We start from the raw sequence: 24,776 nt of genomic DNA, 5'->3' as shown, positions 1-24,776 counted from the left end.
TGTTTTGCATCTACAGTCCTATATAAAGGGTCTTCAAAAAATTCATAGAAAGATTCGTATTATCTTTTAATTCTATTTTTCCACAAACTTTTTGAAATGTCTTTCTAGATGGTCTTATCTACGTACAGAAAGGGGAGGAGTGGAGTGGGGAGGGCATCTTACAAGTGCCAAGAATATCGCCTTGTTTTTACTGTTGTTATTATCAATAACATCATTATTTTCAAAGAGCAAGCACTAAGAGGAATAGGAAATGACCTGGCCCTAAATTGACTTTGGAGGTTTGTTCAGCCTCAACTAACTTTAGCAGGAACATTTTTGTTCACCTTCTAAGGTAGCGATTATTAGAGAAAATTGTGGTATCCTTTCACCAGGGATAAATTCTCAAGTTCTCACTATAGTTAAAAGTTTAAAGTGTCTTAGTTTGATGTCTTTTTGACTGGTCTGTTTTATGGTATGTTTTTTAAAAGACTTTTTCACAAAAAGTAGAAAAAGGAAAAATAATAACAGAAGGGAACTACTACAAAAAGTGCCGCTGGAAGCCTTTTTCTCTTCAGATGACACCAGCGCTCAGAACTTTTTATTCAAAGCTGTTCGTTTTCAACAAATATTTTTTTTCACTGTTCCAAAGGTGGAAGAGGCTCTGAATAGCAAAAGTGCTGTGCTTTTTAAAACCTGCTGAACAACTTCTCATCTCTAACAGTGCTGAAGTTTTGCCATACCAGTCTGTGTATGACAAACTGCAAAATATATGCATAAAAAATCTAGACTCTTCTAAGTGTGCCAATCCATGGGTAAAAAGTTACTTCTAGAGCCATGCAGCTGTTAAAATCAGTCATATTTACAATTTTTTATAAATGAGTTTATTTTAATAAAAACAAGTTACTCTGTGAGCATGATCTCTAAACAGATTTATGTGGGCTGGCACAATCTGCTATGCTAAACATTCATACTGCTTAAGTCTGTAACCAGTGTTTTTGAGTGATGATGATACCAGTCTTGCTTTGTACAAGGATATAAAATAACTGGCAGCCATTCAGCTAAGGACGCTGTTCTCAGCACTATGCTATTGAAATTGTTTTCTGGACAGAATTGCCCTGTGGGCATGACCCTAAATTGAGAGGATTCTGGGCCGCCAGCATTGGGCAGTGAACCAGGGAGACATAGAGAGAAGGAGATGACTATAAACGGGTGCTACAGGAGAGGGACGGAAAGAGGACGAGGAAGGGACGGAGTAAGAAAAGGAAGAGAGGAAAGGAGGAAGGGGGGTGAATGAGAAGTTTAAATTCAAAAGCCCATATTCCTAAAGGGCTCTTATGTATCTCCTTGATCTCTTCTCACCTTTCACTTTTGATACATTTTTATACTCATGTTTTTTGCTTGGCTACTAGGCTATGAGCTCCTGGAAGACAGGAATATTGCCTAATTCAGCTTTACATCTCCTACAGTGCCTGGCATATACACTGGTACTCAAAAAAACTAGTCATTAGATGCCTGAACAAAAGAATGAATTTCTGTACGAGTATTTGAAGCATTTCCTTTCCTCAGAGATGTCTTAAGCAAAGGTTCTCAGTGGGCACAGTACTGCCCCTAGGGGGCGTATTAAAATTTTGTGGGGGCAGTTTTTGTCTTGTAGTTCTCTTATCGGTGCCAGAGTATATGTATTGTGGTCTTTACCTGTTGTTTTATAATTTCTATTGATATCAGTATAGTATTTTATTATAAGCTATTTTCTCTTGTTACGCCTTTATATTATTAGAACATTTCATTGGTTCCTTGAAAGTATTTGTATAGGTAGTTTATGAGTTTAATTCCAGGAGAATAAAGTGGTGTTAAATTTTTGGTTGTAAATACAAGGCTTTGAGTATGACATGCTTAAGTACCTCAGCATCACAAGTTCTAGGATTCTAAGATGAGACCTACGAATAAAAAGAAGCTGGTGGACATTGATTTCAGTAATCAGGTTTTCACTTCAAGCAGCTGCATATTTTAGGATTAATGTGGCTCAGTGGAGCACTGCTGTCAAAGCACGAAGGGTCCATGATGGGGATGGGGGCGGGGAATAAACATCAAGGCGCCAAAGAGCGCTCACACGTCCAGGGCCGTGAATCTGCGGAGTAGCCCAAGGGTGAGTCGCTTCTCTGCTTTGGTTTGTGTTCTTCATTTTAACAATGGTGCAGGGGGTGAAGGGAAGGGGAGGTGGGGAGGTGGTGACGCCGCCCGGTTTTACCAAAAGCCTGGGTCCTTAGCTAGTCCCCGCTGCGGGGCTGGTTCACATGAAAGCTCCTGGGATTTGAAGACCACGGCTTGAAAGGAAAGTCGTCCAGAGGAGTAAGTGACTCGCGAGCAGGGGAAAGAGGATTTGGGAGGTGGTTCAAAGTGAGGTTGAACTTAACTTTTGGTGGCCGCGGGTGGAGCTGCGGCTTGTGGTGGAGTGGGACCCGGAGGCAAGACGAGGCGGAGCTCAGCTGAAAAGGGACGCAACGAACCGCTACTGGCCTCAGAAAGGTGGGGCTTCTACTGACAGTAGGCGGGGCTCCCGCTCAAAGTAGGGCGGGCTCCCGCTCAAGGGGGCGGGGCTTGGGTAGTACGGCCACCAGGAGATGGGGCTCATGATGGCAAGGGGCGTTTCAGTGGAAGAGAGCATGTCTACCTCTCACGATCCGGCTGTGACATTAGGAAGGCGGAGCGCCGCGAAGGCGGGGCTGTCTTCCAGACTGACCCGAGAGAAGACCCGGCTTCGTTCGACAGCGGGCGGAGCTATCGCCGGCAAGGGGAGGGGCCGTTTTGAGACCTGGGGAAGGCGGGGACTCTCCTGACAGGGGGCGGAGCTTACTCGGACGGGGCGGGGCTTTGATGACAGGGGGTGGGGCAGCTCCCTACTTCCCGCGGCTTGCCAAGCCCCGGGGTAGGGGGCCGGGGTCGGACCCCAGGGGAGCTGCAGGGTCCGGGCGTGGAGAGCCCGGGGCGGCGCGGGGTGGGGGCGCGCGGAGGGCGCGCGCGCGGGAGGGCCCCGCCTCGGTCGGCTCTCTCCCCTCCCCTCCGCCCCCGGACGGTCACTGGGGTGCCGTCTCTCCTCGCACCCCGACCCCGGGTCCTCACGCTCCGCGGGGTCGCAGAGCTGCCCAGGCCCGTCTGCGGACCCGCCGAGCGGTTCCGGGTTTAGGGTTCACAGGTCAGAGTTGACTCCCTGAAAAGTGCAGCCGGTTTGAGATGCAAGATGGCGGCGGCGGGGCGCTGAGAGGCGCGGCGGCCCTTGCAGGTAGCAGAGCGAGCCGGCTCCGCGACGAGCCGGCCCGGACGCCCGGGCTGCGGGTGGGAACTCGGAGGGCAGAGCCCGCGGCCAGCGCGGCCGGCCGGGAAAGGCGAGGGCCGCGAGGGCCGCCGGAGGAGGGCGGCCCCGGGGCAGAGACCCTGGGGACCGAAATCGCTCGCGGTGGCGGGTGGCGGGGCGGACCCGGCGCGGGGCTGGGCAGGGACGGGGCCTGCCTCGCGTCAGGGGAGTCACCGCGGAGGGACAGATCCACAGCCGCCTTCGCGCGCTCGGGTTTTCTGCAGCCGTGGAAGGAGCTTGGGGGCGGAGGGGGATCTGGGAGAGAAAATCTGTTCCCCTGTTTAAGAGAGGATCTAGCAACTTGGAGTGGCTAAGGCGAATGAAGACTGGGTCTCCCTGGGGGAGGGCGCCGCAGGGATGGAGGACCCCGCAGAGTTGGGGTCCTAGCGGAGGTCAGGCGCGATGCCCTCCGGGCGGGTGTCCATCTCGGGAGGACTCAGTCTCCCTGAGAGTGAGGACAGGGTCTCTTGCTGGAGCTGAGCGCACTGGCTTTGGGGTGGGAATCCGGGGAAAGCCTCCGGGGAAAGACTGTATCCCCAGTGCAGGGAAGGCTGTCCACCCATTTAGGGTCCAGGCTGTACCTCCATTTCGAGGGGAATTCAGAGTTGATTTCTTAAAAACTACATTACGATTTTGAGGAAGCCCTGGGATTTAGGGACAAGTTAATTAAAGGAGATGGAAATGTTAACCCCTTCAGTAGAGAGAAGGGGGGTGAGCTGGGGCTCGGGGTGCAGACCCAGGGGAATCCTCCAAGGTTTAGGGCCTAAAGGGAACGATCTAATTCCTTGAGGGGAATGAAGGGCTGGGAGGGTGACAGGAGAGGAATGGGGTCTAATGGCAGGAAAGAAGAGCCCCGGCGATGCCCTTTTTCTGAGTATTTCCACCAAAGTTCCAGGTAAAGGGTCCTGAAATTCTTTGTTTCAGTACGTCTCCCCCTCCTCTCCCCTCCGTGGGTAACAGTAGGAGCCAATCCCCAGAGATGGAAAAGATTCCGTTTGATATTCTTAGCTTAGAGCAGTGAAGGACGAAGCCTCAGGGAAGGCGTCAGGTAGGGGCAGGGGCATCAGGAAGGGGGAATGGGGGTGATAAAGGAGAAATAGAGAAGAGATTGGACAGAGCCGGAATTCCACAGCGCTTTTTTGTCATCTCATCTCGGCTCGTTAAAAAAGATGAGAAGAGCTAATCTTTGGGAGAAAAATGTAACGAAACGCTTACTGATAGAAGATTTATGGTGTGATTAGGTTGGGATTTCATGTAACTTGAACGGAAGAAGCAATTCTCTTAGAGGTTGGTATGGCAGCAGAAAATGGAAAATCAGAATATTGGGAAATATACAGTGGTTCAAGGTTAGGAGGAAGAAGCAGCTTCCAGTCCCTCCCACCCCTCCAGGAATAGTGACTGTCTGAGTGCGTCTTTAGATTTGTTGGTATTGGTCATTGTTTCTGTCTTTGTCTGAAAGCTTTAACTTATGTTATATGGTGCTACGTGAATTATCTTTGTTTCTGAAAAATTATCCTTAAAAAGTCGTTTGTTTTTATGCTGGTAGTGAGGATGAACAGGAGTTGGTTCTGACAGGGATATTGGCCCTGGTATATCCATAGATTATTTTAATTTCTAAAGTAGTAATTCAGACTCCTTATTTTAAGCAAAATAAATGTGAGTGCTGCCAATGACAATAATATGGTAAGAGAACATGAAAAGGGTTTTCATGAATATTTTTCCTCTTAGTTTTTCTCTCCTTCCTCTAAGCATTTTATGGTTAAGCAGACTAATTTTATGCAAAGTGAAATGGATAATCTTGGGTCCTTTAAATATAAAAATGATAGCATTTCATTTATCAATGAATCTTTTTTGTAGAAGTACCTCTTCAAATGCTTTTAATAGTCAGGATTAAAATGAGAAAAAAGGAATGTAGGACTTGGGTAACTGTTGATAGCTATAATTCATACAAATTTGTTGAACCGTTCTTGTGTTTTCAAAGGAGCATTAACCCTTCAATGGGAGCGTTGTAAAGATACAGTTCAAGTATAAACTAGTTTAGAGCTTCACATTTAGAACGTTATTTTACGTGTGTGCTGTTCTTTGGTTTCCCCAAAGTGCTTGTAGCTCTAGTTTTATATTCAATTCTGAACAGATTAGGCTGGGAGAACCAGAGAGGCATTGATGCCAGATGGTTTGAAAATATGCTAAAGCTGAAAACATAAATGTGCTTGTGCTGGTGAACGCTCATTAGTACATTTCTTTCTCTTATAGCTGAGCTTACTATTTCGGTGGATTTGAAGGGTAGTTCATGAATGATGTAGCGATTATTTCACCTTAAATGATACTTGTAAGTTTTTTTTCAATAAATGTGAATAAAGTTTTATAATTATTAATTAAATTAATAGCATAGGAGAGGTGGTTCATTTTGAAGATTTTGGAAAGATGATGTTATGATTTATTATGTATTTTCTGTCTTATGTTAATTGAGCACAAAATGTAATATTTGAGACAGTTTGCTGTAAATTATGGCTTACTACTTAAATGAAAGTTCTCTTAATGTTATTAAAATGACCAGAAAGGTAGCTGAGGAAATAACCCTTTTATTTGTGTTGCAGCATTGTGTATTTGGGATCAAAAGACTCTACTTACTTGAATATTAACAGTGTCAAAAGTTCAGTACCTAAGCTAGTTTTTTATCTAATATCATAGTGACATTTGGGAACCGCCACGACATGGGAGGTATTTGGAATTATCTATTGCACTTTTTATGATAATACCCAGTATTATACATTTTTAAAAACCATCATAACCATTTATTTATTTAATGGTAAGCACATTTACTATTAAATATACATTTTTTCAAACTAAGTTCCTTTTAAATAATCCTGTGTAATTTCAAAAGTAATTTAAATTGTATTTCTTTTTAAAAAAAAAACTATGATACTAGCATTTGAATAAGAGCCAATGTTTGTATAATATTACTGATATGTTTTATTGTATCCTTGTTACTCTGATATATTTGTAGTCATGAGTAACCACATTTGTATCACCTACCTTGCTGATTTAGATTACTGATCTGGATATACACTTGAGTTTACATTTTGGAGATCTATATTTTATACAGCTTATTATCTAAGTAAATATTAATATGTAAATTTTTATGTAGTTGCCAGGTTTGGTCTTAAAAGATACTTAATCTTGGCATTTTGTGTAATCAATATTCCATATGTATTTATTTATTTATTTTATTTTATTTTTACCTATATAAAGATGACTGGTAGGGGAATCTCAACCCTTGGCTTGGTGTTGTCAGCAACATGCTCAGCCAGTGAGCCAACTGGCCATCCCTATATAGAATCCGAACCCGTGGCCTTAGTGTTATCAGCACCACACTCTCCCAAGTGAGTCACAGGCCAGCCCTTCCATATGTATTTAAGTACCATAAAGATATATTTATTTACATAAAGACACATAATAGATATATACTTTTGGCCTAAACAAATATGATGGTATACTTTGGAAAACAAGTATATACAAGCAGAGCAGTTTAAGAATGATATTTATTCAAAGGAGTCAATTGAATAAATCTCTTTTTTTTTTGGCAGCTGGCCAGGAATAAATCATTTTTAATGCAGAATTTTTATTTTCATTTTTAGATTTAGATTTTTAAGAAATCATATTATCAGAGCTTATCTAAAAAAATTAAAGTACTAAAATGATAGCCGTATTATATACATATTTATTATTTTAAATAAAATAACAACTGTCATTAAATTTTTGTGATTTTTGTATTTCCCATATGATCTCTGACTCTCTTTTTCCCCTTCCTAAAGGTCTTTCTTTCCCTTTTTTGATTGTTGTGAGAAATGAAAGGAGGTAGGAGGTTCTGACATTTCTAAGCACTTCACTCATAATTATATTTTTCTTCAATCCGAAGTCTGTTCCTTTTTACGATCCACTATTGTCAAAAAGAAGTTTGTTAAAACTTTGCTGGGCATAGACTATACTTGGTGGTGGGGGGAGGGATGGTGAGAAGAGAACAATTTCTCTTTATTTTGATAAGATAATTTATAGCAGAGGTTTGTTAGTTCTATGAAATACCCCTTAAAATGTGTCATATAGTAATGCTCCATTTTGAGGCTCTCAGGGAAAGTGTGTGTGTTGCAGGGGGCGGGGGTGGTAGTGATTAAATTATGATTGGTTTATGTCTATCTGTTAAAGCCAGTTTACTTCAGCATTATTTAGTATGCTTAAAGGTATAAAATTGAAAATAAAGTGTATTTGTTTATTGTTAACCAGATTTTTAAAATATTTTATAATTTGTCAACATTTAGCAAATTTTAAACAAAGACTCTTTGTTATGTAACTTAAAGTTAATACCTTAAATAGAAGTCAGAACTAACTTTCATTGTGTTCTTACTAAGTATCAGGAAATCGTTTAAAAATTTTACATGCGTTACTTCTTTCAATCCTCAGAACTACCCTATTAAGTACTATTATTAGCCCCACTTTATAGATGAGGGGGCTGAGGCACAGACAGGCTAAGTCACTTATCTAAAGCCACGTAACTAGTAAGTGACAGTGCTCAGATTTGAACCCAGTCTGTTCCAGGGCCCAGGTTCTTGGTCTTTATAATCCATCTACTGCCAGAACAACTTGTTGTGTTTTATTATATAATGTACGTGGTTGAGATGAACTCTTTAATTTTTGAATTTCGTTCATTTTAAATTAAAAAAATTTTTTTTTGAATTAGAGAGAAATGTTCTAATGTAATCCCAATATCAGGAACTGAAATATCATCAGGCAAATGTGATTTTCATTCAGAAGTACTAAAGAGCTCATTTGTTGTTCCTGTAGTTGCCTTGTGCCTTTACATATCTTGGCAGATCTTCTCAAGAGACTCTCATTCGGTAAAACATCTTGCAATTACAGTGTGCTTGAAGAATGGATTGAAATAGGTTACCAATTTCCTACAATATTAATAATTCATTTTGGAAAGTAATCTCCTCTCTTTGGCAGCTGTTTCCTATCCTCTAGTCCATATCCTGTAGATGGATAGCTAAGGAGTGGCTGAACAAGGAGATAGCAGGAAATGAAATTGTAGAATCCTAGGCTACAGAGATAACAGGATGCTCCACTGGGCCTACCAGGAAAATGCTCTTTTGCTTTTCATGAAAACATTATGTAATTATTTAGCCTAAGCTTTAACTTCACCTAGAAGTATTTTACTAGAGGATTAGTGTATTTACATTATTTCTTGACTTGAGAGTGCTGTTCATAAACTTGTGTGTACTAATAGCAGGAATCAAAAGATAAGGTATTTTAGGAAAACCATCTTCCTTAGTATTCATTCACTGTGATTTACAGAGTATCAGTGCCTAAAGAATAACAACTAAAATACTTTATCCCTTCAAAAGCATTATTTACTGTTATTCATACCAGAAGCAATTGTAGTTTTTATTAAATTTTCCTGATTGGTTTAACTACTCTGGATAATATAACAACTTTGTTTGGACATCAATCTGAATTTTCAGAGAATGATTTCCAATTTGTTTGCACAATACTAATGCTTCATAGTTCATTTACTATAAAGCCATTTGGGAGTAGGTTTCTAGCAGAAACTAGACACCACTCATTCTATTGGATAACAACATGTCATAGAGTACCACTAGTTTATCTAAGTTGTTACTGGCTTGTGTTGCCAGCATTAATAAACCTCTTCGTTCCAATTAATACATAGTAAATTAGGATACAAACATCAGTAGGTTTATGTACAAACACATACACATGTATACCTACTGCCAACTCTTGGTTTAACTAAGTTAGTTGCCTTTCATAACTTTGTATACTGATTTTCAAGAATTCCCAATTTCTACATCTCAATTTTCACATTATAGATTGTGTATATTTACATTTTGAAATTTTATTGAAAATAGTCTAATAGTTTAATGTGTAGCTTAAAATTTTGTGTTTCCTACCAGTTTTGAGTTTGGCATTTAGATGGTTCTTTTAAAATTTCTATGAGGAATTTTTTTTTCAAAATTACATTTATTTTTAAAATCTCCTAAGACTAAATCATATCTAGAATAATAAAATGATTTTTTTTTTTTGTAGGAGAAGACAGATAGCTTCTTTGGACCTGTTGGTAACGATGGCCTGAGCAAAACACCACCTAATTTGAAGGGATACCCTTCCATTTCAAAGAACAGAATGCTGGGGAAGCTATGGCAAGTATGTGTTTCATTGTATTGGTGTGGTAAAGCTCAGGTACCCAGTGTACTCACTTTAGATCTCATGATACTATATTTGGCTAAAGTTTTAAAGTTTTAAGCTTTCCTTAAAAAGCAGCTGATATGTGCTTAACAATTTTTTCTTAATGTATTAAAAGTATTAAAGTTTGAAAACTTTAAAAGCTATAGGAGTACTGACTGCTTTAATTTTGAAGGAGACATCACACTTCATAATAAATCTTATCTGGTTTATTTATAATTGATTTTTCAATTAATACTTGCTGAAATCTGCTGTGTGTCAGGCACTATACCAGGTGCCATGATAACAGAGGTAAACAAGACAGATGAACATCATGAAGGCAGGGACCTTTACTGTGGGGAAATTAATCTAGAAATTTTACTTTTTTTTACCTATATCTAGAAAAGTGCTTCAAGACTTATAAGAACAATTTAATGTATTATATATATTTTCAATATATAGGTTAGTAATAATAGTTATAATAATTAGGATAGTAATAATTAAATACTTTTATTTAACCATTTAAATATTTGAGTATATTTGTACATAATTTCATTTGTATTTTGTCTATCTAATTAATAGGCTTTTATAGGAAGCATTAGATTACATACTATGTTTGAAATATTTACACTTTAGTGCAATTGTTATTTTATATGATTCCAGAAAATAGTAGGAAAGGTTTAATAACCGTTAATGTGGTAGCTCACTTTCATTTTTAAAAAATTGGTAGAGTTCTTTTAAGTCAATATTACCAATACTCACTACTATTATCTTTCAAAGCATTTTTAAAAATCAAATGATTATATCCTCAGTGAAGTAGGTAACAGTTACCTTATTTTATAAATAGGGAAGATAATAGATGAATGGTTTTCAGCCTTTCAAAGATAATCTCACTTGGAACTAAGAATAGCATTCTTGTGTTAGACTGGCTATGAAAAACTTAACACACCTCCTTGAGAAAAGTAGGGAGAAACTTTTCACCAGAAAATGACTTTTGGATTATAGTCACAAACTATTCACAATTTAGGAGATTTAATGATAGTGCTAATTTATGTATCACTCTCAATGTATTACATACCTACCTACATGCCAGCAGGGGGTAGAAAACTAGGATGTTAGTGGCCTAGAGAGAGACTTTTCAAAAAGATGTTTCACTCCTCAAATCTGGGGTCAGAATTTGCCAGGAGAAATCTGTACAACTTTGATCTCTCTTTTAGCCTTGAGCGTCATTAAGGTCTGCTTTCTCAGGTCCAAAAAAACAGGTAGAGATATCCACTTTTTCACACAATGGACACCCTTTGTTTTAATCTGACCGCATTATTCTTTGTTCCTATTATTATCTTAGGCATTCTATGATTTTGATGGGTTTATAACTTTTAGTTTGAATACAAACGTATAACAGTAAGTATTTTCAGCTGGTTAAACAGAACTCTGACTCAAAGAGGGAGAAGTGAAACTAAATAGAATACAGAGTCCTAAGAATTCTCAGGGTGGGTGGGTGTGTGTGTGTGTGTGTGTGTGTGTGTGCGCGCGCGTGCGTGCGTGCGTGTGTGTGTGTGTGTGTGTGTGTGTGTGTGTGTGAGAATGCCGATGCCAAAAGATTCTCAGCATGTATATTTTTGCTACCTAAGAACAGTTTTTTTTAGTTGATGCTAGGTCAAAGCTAACATGATCCTTAAAAGCTATAGTACTTTCAAAATGTTCTTATTTGACCCAGAATTGGTGTAAAAAATTTTGTTTCATTCACATAAAACCTTACCAAAATAACATGCTTTTATGGCTAACTAGGCCAATGTACTGTTACCTGTTAATCATTTAATTTGAAGTACAAGACAGCCAAAAAAAATAGAGGGTTGGAAATTCAATGCAGTTACGCTCTGCTTAATTACAAAATTTTTTATACTTTTTTTAGTAGTCAGCATAGAATTTGAAACAATCCATTAACTTGTTATGGCGTATTACACTGAGGACTTATTTTTTAATCTTAAAAAGTGTAGTAGAACACCATTAAAATTTAGTTTTCTCATGGAACAGAGAGGTAATCGTTCTCAGTGCAAATTTGCATTTGCTACCTTTACAGGAACTATGTTCTTTTTTCCTGAATTTCACTATAGGAATAATTTTTTGAATGTTTTTATCTCCCTTGCTTCATGCTTAAGTAGTCCACAAATTTAGACATACACTATTCTTACATAAGACTGTTCTTTTTTGTGTGTGTGTGTGACCGGTAAGGGGATCGTAACCCTTGGCTTGGCATTACCCACACTGCACTCAGCCAGTGAGCGCACCGGTCATTCCTATATAGGATCCGAACCCGCGGCCTCTGCGCTCCCAGAGCCGCACTCTCCCGAGTGAGCCACAGGGTCGGCCCAGACTGTTCTATTACAACAGAATTTTAGGTATTAGTAAATGATTGCTGAATATTCATTGCTATATTTTGATTAAAAGAATATTTTAGATTTGAGGATGTTTTAATATTCTCATGACTAAGGTAATTTTTATTAGTAAGAGTTTTACCATTGAAAGTAATGTACTATAAAGCAAACACAATTGGTTTTTGTTTTTTTTTTTTTTTAAAGATGACCGGTAAGGGGATCTTAACCCTTGACTTGGTGTTGTCAGCACCACGCTCAGCCAGTGAGCAAACCCGCCATCCCTATATGGGATCTGAATCCGGGGCCTTGCTGTTATCAGCACCGCACTCTCCCGAGTGAGCCACAGGCCGGCCCACACAATTGTTTTTTATAGCCCCTCTGTGAATGTTTAATTTAGTGAAGTAAAATGTATGTTGTAATACACACTATAGATATATTTTAAAGTTTTTTCAGCAAATATTACTGGAACCCTATTATGCACTTTGTTGGGCCCTGGGGATATAGTAGAGAGCCAAACAGGCATTCATAAAAGAAGAACTTCTGTAAGAATTGCCAAAATCTTTATACCGCGATGAAATAAGTTTTGCTTTCATTAAATGCTTTTCTGTAGAGAAACTTTACTGTAATTATTTCAATAAGTTCAGAATCATGAGTTAGGTGGGGAGTATCCTACCCTCAGGAGAAGAGCCAGGTTGCAGATAGACCTATTGGCTTGGCCAGATCTATACCCTACAATGAGATCCATGGGTGATCTCAGAGGCTCTTAGAACCAGTCTGATTTCTCAGAGCAGGGGCAGCAACTCCAAAAAATATCTGGAATATACCAGAATGCTTTACATTCTGACAGATTAGATATCCTGGGCCCCCAGAAAAACCTTTATGTAGCACATGTTTTTGTCTTAAAAATAGAAAGGAAACTTTGTTTCCAGTTTGAGACAAATGACCATAGAAATATTTTAGTCCATTTGCAATTTTAAGACCTTGAAACTATTGTTTGTTGTATTTTATAATAAAGCAATGTTAGAACAATATTAGAGAAAACTTGTAAATATCACAAACAAAATTTCACCCATAATCTAATGTGAAAATTTTTTTTATATATGCTCATCTAGTCTTTGCCCACATGCACACATTTTTCCTCAGTTATTATAATTAATATATGAATTTTGTTCTGATTTTTAAAAAATTTAGTAAATGGCTATTGATTATCATTTTTAATGGCAGTATAAAAATTAATTGATTTGATCAGGGTTTTTTTTTTTAACATATTTCTCTACTGAAAGGTTAACTGATTCCAGTTTCCAAAAGTAATTACATTTACAGTGCTGGATGCATTTCGAGCATACTTTTTTCTTTTATTGGCAGACTTAACTTTAATTTTGTTCTAATTGCCATACCACCTGGCACTTAGTTGTGCAATTGACCCCTAACCCCATTTTACCGGTAAATAGTGCAAGGTTTTCCAGATTGATTTTGAGTCCTGTTTTTTAGTTGACCTTCAAATAGAGGATGAGATGCCTGTCAGCTAATAGCAATTTCTTTATAGCAATTTTCCTGTCCCAGCCCCATTGCACTTTAACGACAAAGGGAGATGAATGGGAACCACACTGTAGAAATTCTTATTCTGTGTTTGTACTCCTTCTGCTTTTTCATTCAATTTGTGTGCCTTGTCAGCTGATTACATTGCTAAAAAAAAACCATAAAGAGTGAGTGAGAGAGTGTATAACATTAAATAATGATATTTCTTTTTCTCCTGAAAGAATTTTTCAGGGACTGGAAAGCAGCATGTCAGAGTACGTGAAGGAAACATTTTTACTTGATCAGCTTCTGAGGTAGATACCGCTATTCCTAGAAGCCTCCTGCAGTGTGCTCATACCATTCCTGATACTTCCTCTCTTATTGCATTGATCACAGTTATTCTAAGTAATTGTTTACTGCCAGTTACTTGCTCTATTGCTAATACCTGACAGATTAGAGAGTCTCTCTTGGTTACCACTATATCTGTAGTATCTAACAGTACCAGGCACATGGTTGACATTCAACAAGTAGTTGTTGAATGAATTTGTTGAACTGAAGAATCTTGGTTTTATAGGTGAGAAAACTGAGGTTGAAATTGAGTAGTTTTTCCAGTTACCTAATTAGTAGTTGATAGAGATGACTCCAAAACCTGTGGTTTTACCTTATACCGCAATGCCTCTGTGAATTAATTACCCTGGGCCTGGGTTTCTTCTGTGAAAATGGGGTACTAAGGTCCTTGTTTCCTGTGAAAATGGGGTACTAAGGTCCTTGTTTCCTCCAAAATTATGATAAGAACCCTGAGTATACTTTTGTTTGCCCTTTGATTTATTTTTAGACTATACACATTATGCAGAATTGAGCCATTGGACCAAATCTTGTAGCTCTCTTGGGAATTCTCAGTCTCCCTTTAGAAATATGTTAAATAATACACTGATCCTGATTTTGTTAGTGAAGTCATGGAGAACCTGAAGTTAGGTAATAGTGAGCAAAAAGTTTTAGGAATAGAGAGAAAAGAGTATTTCTCGGGTCTATGTGGTTGGATGTACAAGTAACCAGAGGTGGAGCATTCTTTAACATCCAAGGTAGTCAGATTTTTAGTCTTTTGCATTACTAAAGATTTAAATTTAAATATTGCCAGTGCCAGTGTTTTCAAGGGAAAAAGCACAATTTGGGGTGTATATCACTAGATTTTAATATAATGTATGAGTATTTTATACTTTTCATGACTTCAGCAAAAAATATTTAAGCTTGTGAAATTTTTTATATATATTCCTATTTTTATGCTAGATAAGGAAAAAAGTAAGTTTAACCCAGAGAGCTGGAGAGCCAGAAGAAAGGGATCATGGCTGCTCAGGTTTCTTTTCTGTATCTTTTATTACTGCTGGCTACTGTGCTCTACCCCCAGATGCCCAGGCCTACTTTCTACAGGGAAACAAATGTAAAGGACACGTTCAATTCATTCTAGGTTCGTTTTCATATTTCATGGCTCAGCAGTGGTATGGTGAGAAGGATTTTTGAAGAAACTGAGATATTGTCTTAAAAGCATTTAACTTTTAAGGCAAAGGCTTTCAGGCACATTTCGGAACCCCTCAGAGGTGGAAGTGGGGAGTGTGGGATCCCTGGGAGGCCACGAGGGAATAGTTTAGCCTCTGCCTCCTCCAGCCAGACAGCTACCTTTTATCTGTTTGGCAGTGGGGCTTCTTAGAGTATTTTGTTTGAAGAAAGGGCTCCCCTGCTTAAAACGAAAAGGTCGAAAACCACCACTTTAAGGAAAGGTTGTCTCAGAAAAAAACCGTCTATCTTTGACCCCCATTAAGTAGAGTCTCTTTTGGATTCCAGGAAAATAATAGTGACAAAATAGCTTACTCCCCTGCCTCTCAACAGTTTTCCTTTACTGTCCAAACTGTGAGCGCTGCTCATTTATTACTTTTCCACTTAGACAGACAGAGCTATTTGGGGTATTCCCAGTTTCTGATAACAAATAATGATCAAACAGATCTCTTGATATGCGAAGTGAAATAGTGATGACCCCTATTTGATTAGGTGATGGTATTAACTTAGTTTTTAACATTTAGTTAAGAAATAGTTTTAAATTTCAGTGATTTCTTTATAATCTCTTAGAAATCAAAGGAGTTTTATAGAAAAAAAGAATGACACTTTCGAGAGTAGGAATTTGGACCATTGATACCACTGTTATTACTAAGCTGATGCTCTTTATAGGGACATTTAGTATGACTTTCCATCTGCTGCTTGGATCAACAAATGGAAGTATACTCTGTATTTGAATAATTCCAGTGAGGAGGATCTTACAGCCTTCAAAGTCAGGGCATTCTTTCTTTGTTTCTTTTCGTGACTGGCACTCAGCCAGTGAGTGCACTGGCCATTCCTATATAGGATCCGAACCCGTGGCGGGAGCGCCCCCACGCTCCCAGCGCCGCACTCTCCCAAGTGCGCCACCGGCTCGGCCCTAGGGCATTCTTTCTTTGGACAGCTCTATTTCCAAAAAATGTTTCTCTTTTTACTGAGTCAGTGTATTTTCTCATAGGGTCTGGTTTTGTTTTATAATCTTTAAAGCAAACTCTTTTCTCCTCAGTTCAGCTAGAACAAGGATGATGCTAGGAGATGAAAATAGCTCTAATTTGTGATGGAGAATAAGTGAGACATTCATTTTATGCATTTAAATTTGGTTTAGATTTCAGAAACACACAAATTTTAACTAATTTAGCACCAAAGTTTTATATTAAATTTATTAAAAATGTATTTGTATGCATATGACTTACGTTTTCTCAATTTAAGGTCATTATTGTGATATTTGAGCTCATGTTGTCTATGGTGATGCCTCAGGCCCTGTTAAGTTTTGTAGGCCTGTTTTCCTAGTCATTACAGTTCAATTTAATAACATGTGGTGATTACCTACTTGAGTACAGCCTTCTTGTATGCACTGGGGATACAGACATAGATGAGATGTCAGCCAAAACAGTTCAGCTGGGAGAGCATGAGATTGAAGAAAGGTCCTTGGCTGGATCCAGAGTTTCAGAGATTTTGATTTATCTCAATAAAGCTGTTACTAAAAAAAGAATGGAACACAATATTTATAATAAGGAGACCACAGCTATGGATAGGGGTGTGGGGACAGAAATGTAATATTACTCACTACAATACAGTAAGTGTTGAGTGTTAGACTAGAAAATAAATAGGGGAGGAGATGAGACCAAGTTAAAGGGAGAAGGTGATCTGTAGGGCAGGCAGAGAGATCAGCACACCAAGTACACAAACAAGTGTAAGAAATGGCCTGAGTCAATGTCTGAAAGTGCATTGAGTGTCCCTGGAACAGCTATCATTTCTGGTGTGCCTAAAGCATAAGGAACTAAAAGGAGGGAGAAAGATGGCAGGAAAGGAAGTAGAAAAGTGAGGTTGGGGCCAGGTTGTAAAGGGAACCATATGTTGCCCTAAGGAGTCTGAACTTTATTCTTTCAGCACTGGGAACCCATATCAGGAGACTGATGTGATTACACGTATCTTATAAATTCTGGTAGCATTGTAGAGAATGATTAAGAATAACGTTTCTGAAACTTTGCTCATTCATCTTCCTTCTTTGCTATTTTTGCCATACTTAAGCACGCTTTGGGGCTAAGACTAGTAGGAAGAAGAGGACATAAGTGATGAATTGAATTTCTTATATACTTAATTGCCATCATTTTTTAGTATCTGTGACTGCTTTTTATAGTTTTAAAGTTCCTCCCTTGTTAACAGATAGTTATTTCACATTGATAATAGTGTGATTGCCAAAGCAGGCCCTTTCTCCCTTCCCTTCTAGTATATAGCTGGCTAAAAAATTCACATATACAAGCTTGGGTCTGACCCATGCACATAGTACATGACTTTTAGTGAGTTGGCTTGGAGACATCTATTTTGATCCTTAGAGAACTTTTTTTTATTCTTGTTTTTTTCTAGACCTTTATAACTGAGCTATCCAGCAACTTCATATAAGTGAAATATAAATATGATTTGTTTAAAAGATCATAGTCACGCATTTTAAAATATTTTAAAATTTATTTTAATGTAGGTGATTGGAGTTGTGCTTCAAAAATTTCAGCAGTTCAGCAGTATTTTTTCTGCCAACAATGAGCTCTTTACTTGATTGCACCATGAAAAAGCTGCTAATGAGACTTGTTGAGCACAAAAATGGACTTGAAGACCGAAAAGCCATTGTTTTAAAATGAAGAATACTGAACAGTTTTAAGCTTCAATGCTTTTTAGTCACCATTGAGATTTTCCTGGTAACATCAGAATGGCAAGCAGGCGAAAATCAACAACACCTTGCATGGTCCTTGCCAGTGAACAGGATCCAGACCTTGAGTTGATATCAGATTTGGATGAAGGTCCTCCTGTCCTTACACCTATAGAAAACACCAGAGCAGAGAGTATGTCAAGTGATGAAGAAGTTCATGAATCTGTGGATTCTGACAATCAGCAAAATAAGAAAGTTGAAGGTGGCTATGAATGTAAATATTGTACTTTTCAAACTCCAGATCTAAATATGTTTACTTTTCATGTGGATTCAGAGCATCCCAATGTCGTGCTAAATTCATCGTATGTTTGTGTCGAATGCAATTTTCTTACCAAAAGGTATGATGCACTTTCTGAGCATAATCTGAAGTATCACCCAGGAGAAGAGAATTTTAAGTTGACTATGGTGAAACGTAATAACCAGACAATCTTTGAACAAACAATAAATGATCTGACTTTTGATGGTAGTTTTGTTAAAGAGGAGAATGCAGAGCAAGCAGAATCTACAGAAGTTTCTTCTTCAGGAATACCTATCAGTAAAACTCCTATCATGAAAATGATGAAAAATAAAGTGGAGAACAAACGGATTACAGTTCATCATAACTCAGCTGAGGATGTTCCTGAAGAGAAAGAGAACGAAATCAAACCAGATCATGAAGAAATTGTAGAAAATCCAAATTCTTCAGCTTCTGAATCTAATACAAGTACTTCCATTGTAAACAGAATACATCCAAATACTGCCAGCACGGTAGTGACCCCAGCAGCAGTTCTTCCTGGATTAGCACAGGTGATAACTGCTGTATCAGCTCAGCAGAATTCTAACTTGATTCCCAAAGTCTTAATTCCTGTTAATAGCATTCCTACCTACAATGCTGCATTAGATAACAACCCCCTTTTACTTAACACCTACAACAAATTTCCTTATCCAACGATGTCAGAGATTACAGTTCTCTCTGCTCAAGCGAAATACACAGAGGAACAGATAAAGATATGGTTTTCAGCTCAACGTCTAAAACATGGTGTTAGTTGGACTCCTGAGGAAGTAGAAGAGGCAAGAAGAAAACAATTCAATGGAACAGTTCATACTGTACCTCAGACTATAACTGTTATTCCTACACACATTTCCACAGGTAGTAATGGTTTACCATCTATTTTACAGACGTGCCAAATAGTTGGTCAGCCTGGTCTGGTACTTACTCAAGTAGCTGGAGCAAACACCTTGCCGGTAACAACACCCATAGCCTTGACAGTGGCAGGGGTTCCAAATCAAACAAATGTACAGAAAAGTCAGGTACCTGCTGCTCAGCCTATTGCAGAAACTAAGCCAGCAACAGCGGCAGTTTCAACTTCTCAAAATGTCAAACATGAAACTGCATTGGTAAGCCCTGATTCATTTGGCATTCGGGCTAAAAAGACTAAGGAGCAACTGGCAGAATTAAAAGTTAGCTACCTTAAAAATCAGTTCCCCCATGACTCAGAAATTATCAGACTTATGAAAATAACAGGCCTGACAAAAGGAGAGATTAAAAAATGGTTTAGTGACACAAGGTACAACCAGAGAAATTCAAAGAGTAATCAGTGCTTACATCTCAACAATGATTCCTCCACCACCATTATTATAGACTCCAGCGATGAAACCACAGAATCCCCAACTGTTGTTTCTTCACAGCATAAGCAATCCTGGAACCCTTTTCCTGACTTTACTCCCCAAAAGTTTAAAGAGAAAACTGCAGAGCAGCTTCGTGTCCTTCAGGCAAGTTTTCTCAACAGCTCCATACTTACAGATGAAGAATTAAATAGGTTAAGAGCACAAACCAAACTTACCAGAAGAGAAATCGATGCTTGGTTTACAGAGAAGAAGAAATCAAAAGCTTTAAAGGAAGAGAAAGTGGAAATAGATGAAAATAATGCTGGTAGTTCCAAAGACGAAGCTGGAGAAACTTCTCCCAGAGACGAATCTGGTGCACCTAAGTCAGGGAATACAGGCAAGATATGTAAAAAAACACCTGAACAGTTGCACATGCTTAAGAGTGCATTTGTCCGAACACAGTGGCCATCACCAGAAGAGTATGACAAGTTGGCCAAAGAAAGTGGGCTTGCTAGAACAGATATAGTTAGTTGGTTTGGGGACACACGTTATGCTTGGAAGAATGGAAACTTGAAATGGTACTACTACTACCAAAGTGCCAATTCTAGTAGTATGAATGGTCTGTCTTCCCTTCGGAAAAGAGGGAGAGGGAGACCCAAAGGACGGGGAAGAGGAAGACCACGTGGGCGGCCTAGAGGAAGCAAAAGAATGAACAGCTGGGACAGGGGACCATCACTCATAAAATTTAAAACTGGAACTGCAATACTTAAGGATTATTACCTGAAGCACAAATTTCTTAATGAGCAAGACCTTGATGAACTTGTTAACAGATCACACATGGGCTATGAGCAGGTCAGAGAGTGGTTTGCAGAAAGACAGAGAAGATCAGAATTAGGTATAGAGTTATTTGAGGAAAATGAGGAGGAAGAAGATGAAGTTATTGATGACCAGGAAGAGGATGAAGAAGAGACAGATGATAGTGACACTTGGGAACCCCCACGACATGTGAAGCGGAAGCTTTCTAAATCAGATGACTGAAATGTAAGTTTGTAATCTGAGTACATCTACACCAACCACATACATTTTGAGCAGTATTGTATGTGTCATCTTATTGTATCGGTCATCTTCACTTTTGATATTTTTTTCTAAAATAGTTTTTCTTTTCCCTAATAAGAGGACTAGGCCACTAGTAAAGCCAAAAGATATATGATTACATGTGTAGTTTTAATATGATGATTATTATATTTATTATGTAAAGTTTAATGTTTTATTTTTCACGTGAAATGTTTTTGACTTCGTTTTAAGGGAAAGTTACCCATTCTCTAAGAAGGGAGACTGGTGGGTGGGGAGTGGGGGGGCGGATTCACAAGCAATTACTAACTAAAGAAAACTAAGATGTATTTCTTGCAACCCTCCCTTCACTAAAGCTTCATTTTTTGACTTTTTAAGGAAAGAATTCAAAAACGAAAATTAAAAAGAAGGGGAAAAGTATACCGAAGGAAAGACTTACTATAGGGATGGGGATTGCTCAGTTTTAGGAAACTAGGTAGAAATGGGTATCTTTTCTTTTTTTCTTCATTGTATTGCCCCAAAAACTTTATTATATTTTTAACTATAGTTTAAAATGCTTTGTGTATTAAAACTATTCAATATCTTTTTCTATTAAAAACCGAAGATCTGTTCTAGGTCATATATAAATTTATGTTTGCTTAGGTGGCATCTGTTTTTGAAAACTGTGATATACGTTATTTATCATAGAGATCAAAAGGCATGTAACAGAACTGACATTAAGTTAACTCAATTGCCTAAAATATCTTTTCGTTCTTTGATATAAAACAAACCTGCTACCAGCACAAATACTGCGTTTGGTTTAAAATACATCAGTGTAGTCTTAAAAGGGCAAATAAATATAATTTAAATTTGAAAGGTTTTGGCATATCCCTTAAATCTTAATTCTTTTATAGATTAGATTAATTAAAATTCACCATAGTTGCAAATTAGACACCTGATTTGGATTTAGGACTTCAATTCTTAATATTTCTGGACTTCAGTAATTTGGTTTTATTCTTTTCTATTCTCTGTTTTGAAGTGTTCCAGGACAAAAGTGCACTATTTTGAAAACAATGCAGTTGTCCTGAAATGTTCATGTATGTCCGTCAGTAATTCAAATGGCATCTTGCTATCAGAAATTACTGCAATATCCTCAAACAGTAAGGGAGCAAAGGAGGCATAGACCCTCATTATTTTACATATGGGCATGCTTACTTATTTTCTTGGCTTTTTTATCCCTACCCCATCCTTTGCTTTTATGCTCTCTTATTTTGCGCAGTGTTTCCTTAATTCCCCCATGTCTTCTCCCTGGTTTTATTTATTTTAACAGTTATTTATAGAGAGCTTAATATGTGCCAAGCACTATTCTTATTGCTTAGCAATCTTTTTTTTTAGGTTTTCTTTTCATTAACATTTGTTTAAGGCAGAAAAACAGATGAAACTAAAAATGTCCCTAGTTTAATAAAAGCAGCATAAATCTCATTTCAGGTTATAGAGCATAGTGTAATAATTGTAAGTCACAGGAAGCTAAACAGTTTTGTATAGCTTTATCCTGAAGTGCAGCCCTCCATTTCCTAATGTCAGAAATCCTCAGGACAGGCTTTCTTCTGACCCAGATGCATAAAATATTTTTAACATGCATTTTTTTTATTGCTAAACACAAGAATGTGCACTCAGCCAAGATTAAATCAACAAATTTGTTGCTGCAGTGAATTGTTATAATTTCTGCAGTGATTGCAGTCTTCAAAAAATAACGTCAGCTTTTTTGTACGATTTAATTTGACCTTACTTTAAGTTTGTGTGGATAATTCTTATATTATATATTAACATCGTAATAGATACTAATTATGGTCCTAAAATTCACATAAAGCTACAGTTTTCAAAAAATTGTATCATGTATGTTAAACATGCACTTTTGTGGTATATATAGAGGCATGCCTTGCTTTTAAAATACACAAAAGTCTAAAATTACAAAATGCATTAATTAGTGAGTTATCATTGGCTTAATAAAATAATTTTTCAGGTATAAGAGATTCGCCATAGGTTTCCTCTAGTTATTTCTTCATTTAAACATGGCTTAATTTATCAAAGAAAAGTTACCAAAACCTTCTAAAAATGGTTATTGCAGAAAGTGAGGTACATATATATCTTTTGAACATGCTATTCTTATATATAAATAGAAAAAAAATACAAGAGTCTTTAGACTTCATAGTTTGTTTATAGCTGTAGAGCTAGAGCTGGAGTCTGGAGCTCACTGACCCCTTGAGCCTGTTCACAAACCCTTCACATGCTACAAGCTAGGTAACCGGCAAAAAGGTCCTTGGAGCCGTGGTTGAAGAAGGAATAGTTTTTATTCAGCACACACACATGGAGGAGCTAGGCAGTACAAAGAGAAACTCAGAAACTCAACTGCTACTGGCAAAGTCCAAAGAAAAACTGAGCAGCTGTCGGCAGAGTAAACATGCTCTATTTTTAGATGTGAGCTCTGCTGGTGAGCCTAGCACAACTCCACCCACACACAACTTTTTTACAAGAAATGTCAAGGGAGCCTGACTAAACTATCCTATTTTCCCCTCAATAACAAATACTGACAATGAAATATATATTTCCTACTAAAGTTTGTTTTATAAATGTTTATAAGCAAATCTGGCATATGAAATACATGTATATATATGAGTTACACACAGTCTAGTGCATTATATAAGATGTATGTGGCAAGTTATCTCAGTATTAATAAGAGAATATAGAGGATATATTCTCATAATTAATTGATAATCGGTTTTTGTTTCTAGAGGTAGTAAAAATAAAAATATGGTTTTCTTTAAAAAAAAACTTTTATGGTGTTTTTCTTTTATAGCTGCCTAAAATGTTGAAAGAGAGTCATCTCTTCAACTCAAGATGTTCGATTTACTGTGAATGGGCCTAATCTTTGATGACACTGAAAACATTTTTGGGCGTATACACTCTCAAAAAACAGGATCCAATACCTAAAAGAAATGGAACTTAATGTTGTGCCAAAGTTAAACTACTGCAGTTGGCGGAAGTTCTGCAATGTAAATAGAACACTAATTAAAAAACAACTTGTAAAAATTCAAATTTTAATACAGTACATTTTTATTCTGATATGATGGAGACATTCTGAATCTTAGACTTTCTGAGGGGGTTTCATGACCACTAGAGCTTTTCCTCATATTTTGTCCAGCTTAATACTGTGTGTCTAGTAAGATGGCTGTATTGCCTGTATTCTTTGATATGTGATTAAGCTTACAGCTTTGAGTGACCAAACATTTTGCAGAGTAAAAATTGTTAGAACTGGGAAAAAAAGAACAAAAAACAAAAACCCTGATTTATTTCTGTGTCTTGTTTATCAGGCCCTGCACTAAAATTAAAAGTTGTGCATGGGCTTATACAATTTCAAGTGTAAAAACAGCCTGTTTACACATGTTGAAAAAATAAGATTTTGTGGCATCACTGGCCCTTAATGATTGGATCTTTCATTAAACACATTCATGGATACCACTATTTTTACTTGTAATACTTCTGTTACTTTTTTCATTAGAAGCTGATTTGTTTTTTATTAAACTGAAGATAATTAATACTGAAGAAGGAAAAGAAACTGGTAAAAGAATTTGGATAGGGTGAAACTCTGAAATAAATGTTGTACCAAAAAATGTGAAAAAGAATCACATAAATATATGCATAGTGTTTTCTTACAATCTTGTGGAAATCAGAAATGTTTGTACAGGTGTCAGATCAGAATTTTGAAGTTATCTTTCGGTGAAATTCTACTTTGTGTGACAATTTCAGTGAATACAGAAAAAGTTCTGAACTGATCATAATGAATTCAAAGTTAGCTTTTCCCTTATGAATCATGGGAGTGTTAAGTGTTAACTCTTGCCATTTCAGGAGACTGAAAAGTTCATACTAATTTATAAGCTTTGTAAAGTCTGGTGCTGTTCATTCATGTTGAGAAGGACCCTTTGTTTTGTGACCATAGGACCAATTTTTAAAATGTGCTTTCTTCATATAAGAAATGTTCAGTTTAATTAGCTTTGGATTTTAAAATGTTTTTTTCTGAATGACCAGATGTAGTGGGCTTGGCCAGTTTATTTTATCTAATTTAATGAATAATAAATATTAAGCTTTTGGTTAAATGTTTGTCAGCTAATGAAATGTTATGAAAAAGCCTTGAATATGCATGCTGCTTTCATTTTTATAAACTTTTTATTTTTTAACTATAGCTTTATTAGTAATTCCAAAATGCTGCAATTTAGCTGATTTCTTCACTCAGACAGCTGGCTTTGTGGGTGGCTTTTTTCATACTACTGTTAACTTTTTTTAAAAAAGAAGCAATGTAAAGACTGTAACAACTGAATGCACTAAACTGTTTTTT

The 24,776-nt window shown here is 37.6% G+C and overlaps 1 protein-coding gene across 1 annotated transcript; it reads left to right on the top strand.

Moving 5' to 3' along the window:
• Positions 1–2,953: 2,953 nt before the first annotated feature.
• On the top strand, positions 2,954–24,776 carry ZHX1 (zinc fingers and homeoboxes 1). The gene is made up of 4 exons (XM_063079611.1): positions 2,954–3,259; positions 9,428–9,544; positions 17,522–20,374; positions 23,241–24,776. The coding sequence occupies exon 3, from the start codon at positions 17,747–17,749 to the stop codon at positions 20,369–20,371; it is 2,625 nt and encodes an 874-aa protein (XP_062935681.1). The 5' UTR covers positions 2,954–3,259; positions 9,428–9,544; positions 17,522–17,746; the 3' UTR covers positions 20,372–20,374; positions 23,241–24,776.

This window comes from Cynocephalus volans, chromosome 15 (genome assembly GCF_027409185.1).
Source record: "Cynocephalus volans isolate mCynVol1 chromosome 15, mCynVol1.pri, whole genome shotgun sequence".
NCBI lineage: Eukaryota > Metazoa > Chordata > Mammalia > Dermoptera > Cynocephalidae > Cynocephalus > Cynocephalus volans.
This window is presented reverse-complemented; position numbering and strand designations above follow the sequence as displayed.

Bases quoted from the DNA above. Each gene is read 5' to 3' on its own strand.
- ZHX1 (XM_063079611.1), top strand. From the start codon at position 17,747: ATGGCAAGCAGGCGAAAATCAACAACACCTTGCATGGTCCTTGCCAGT.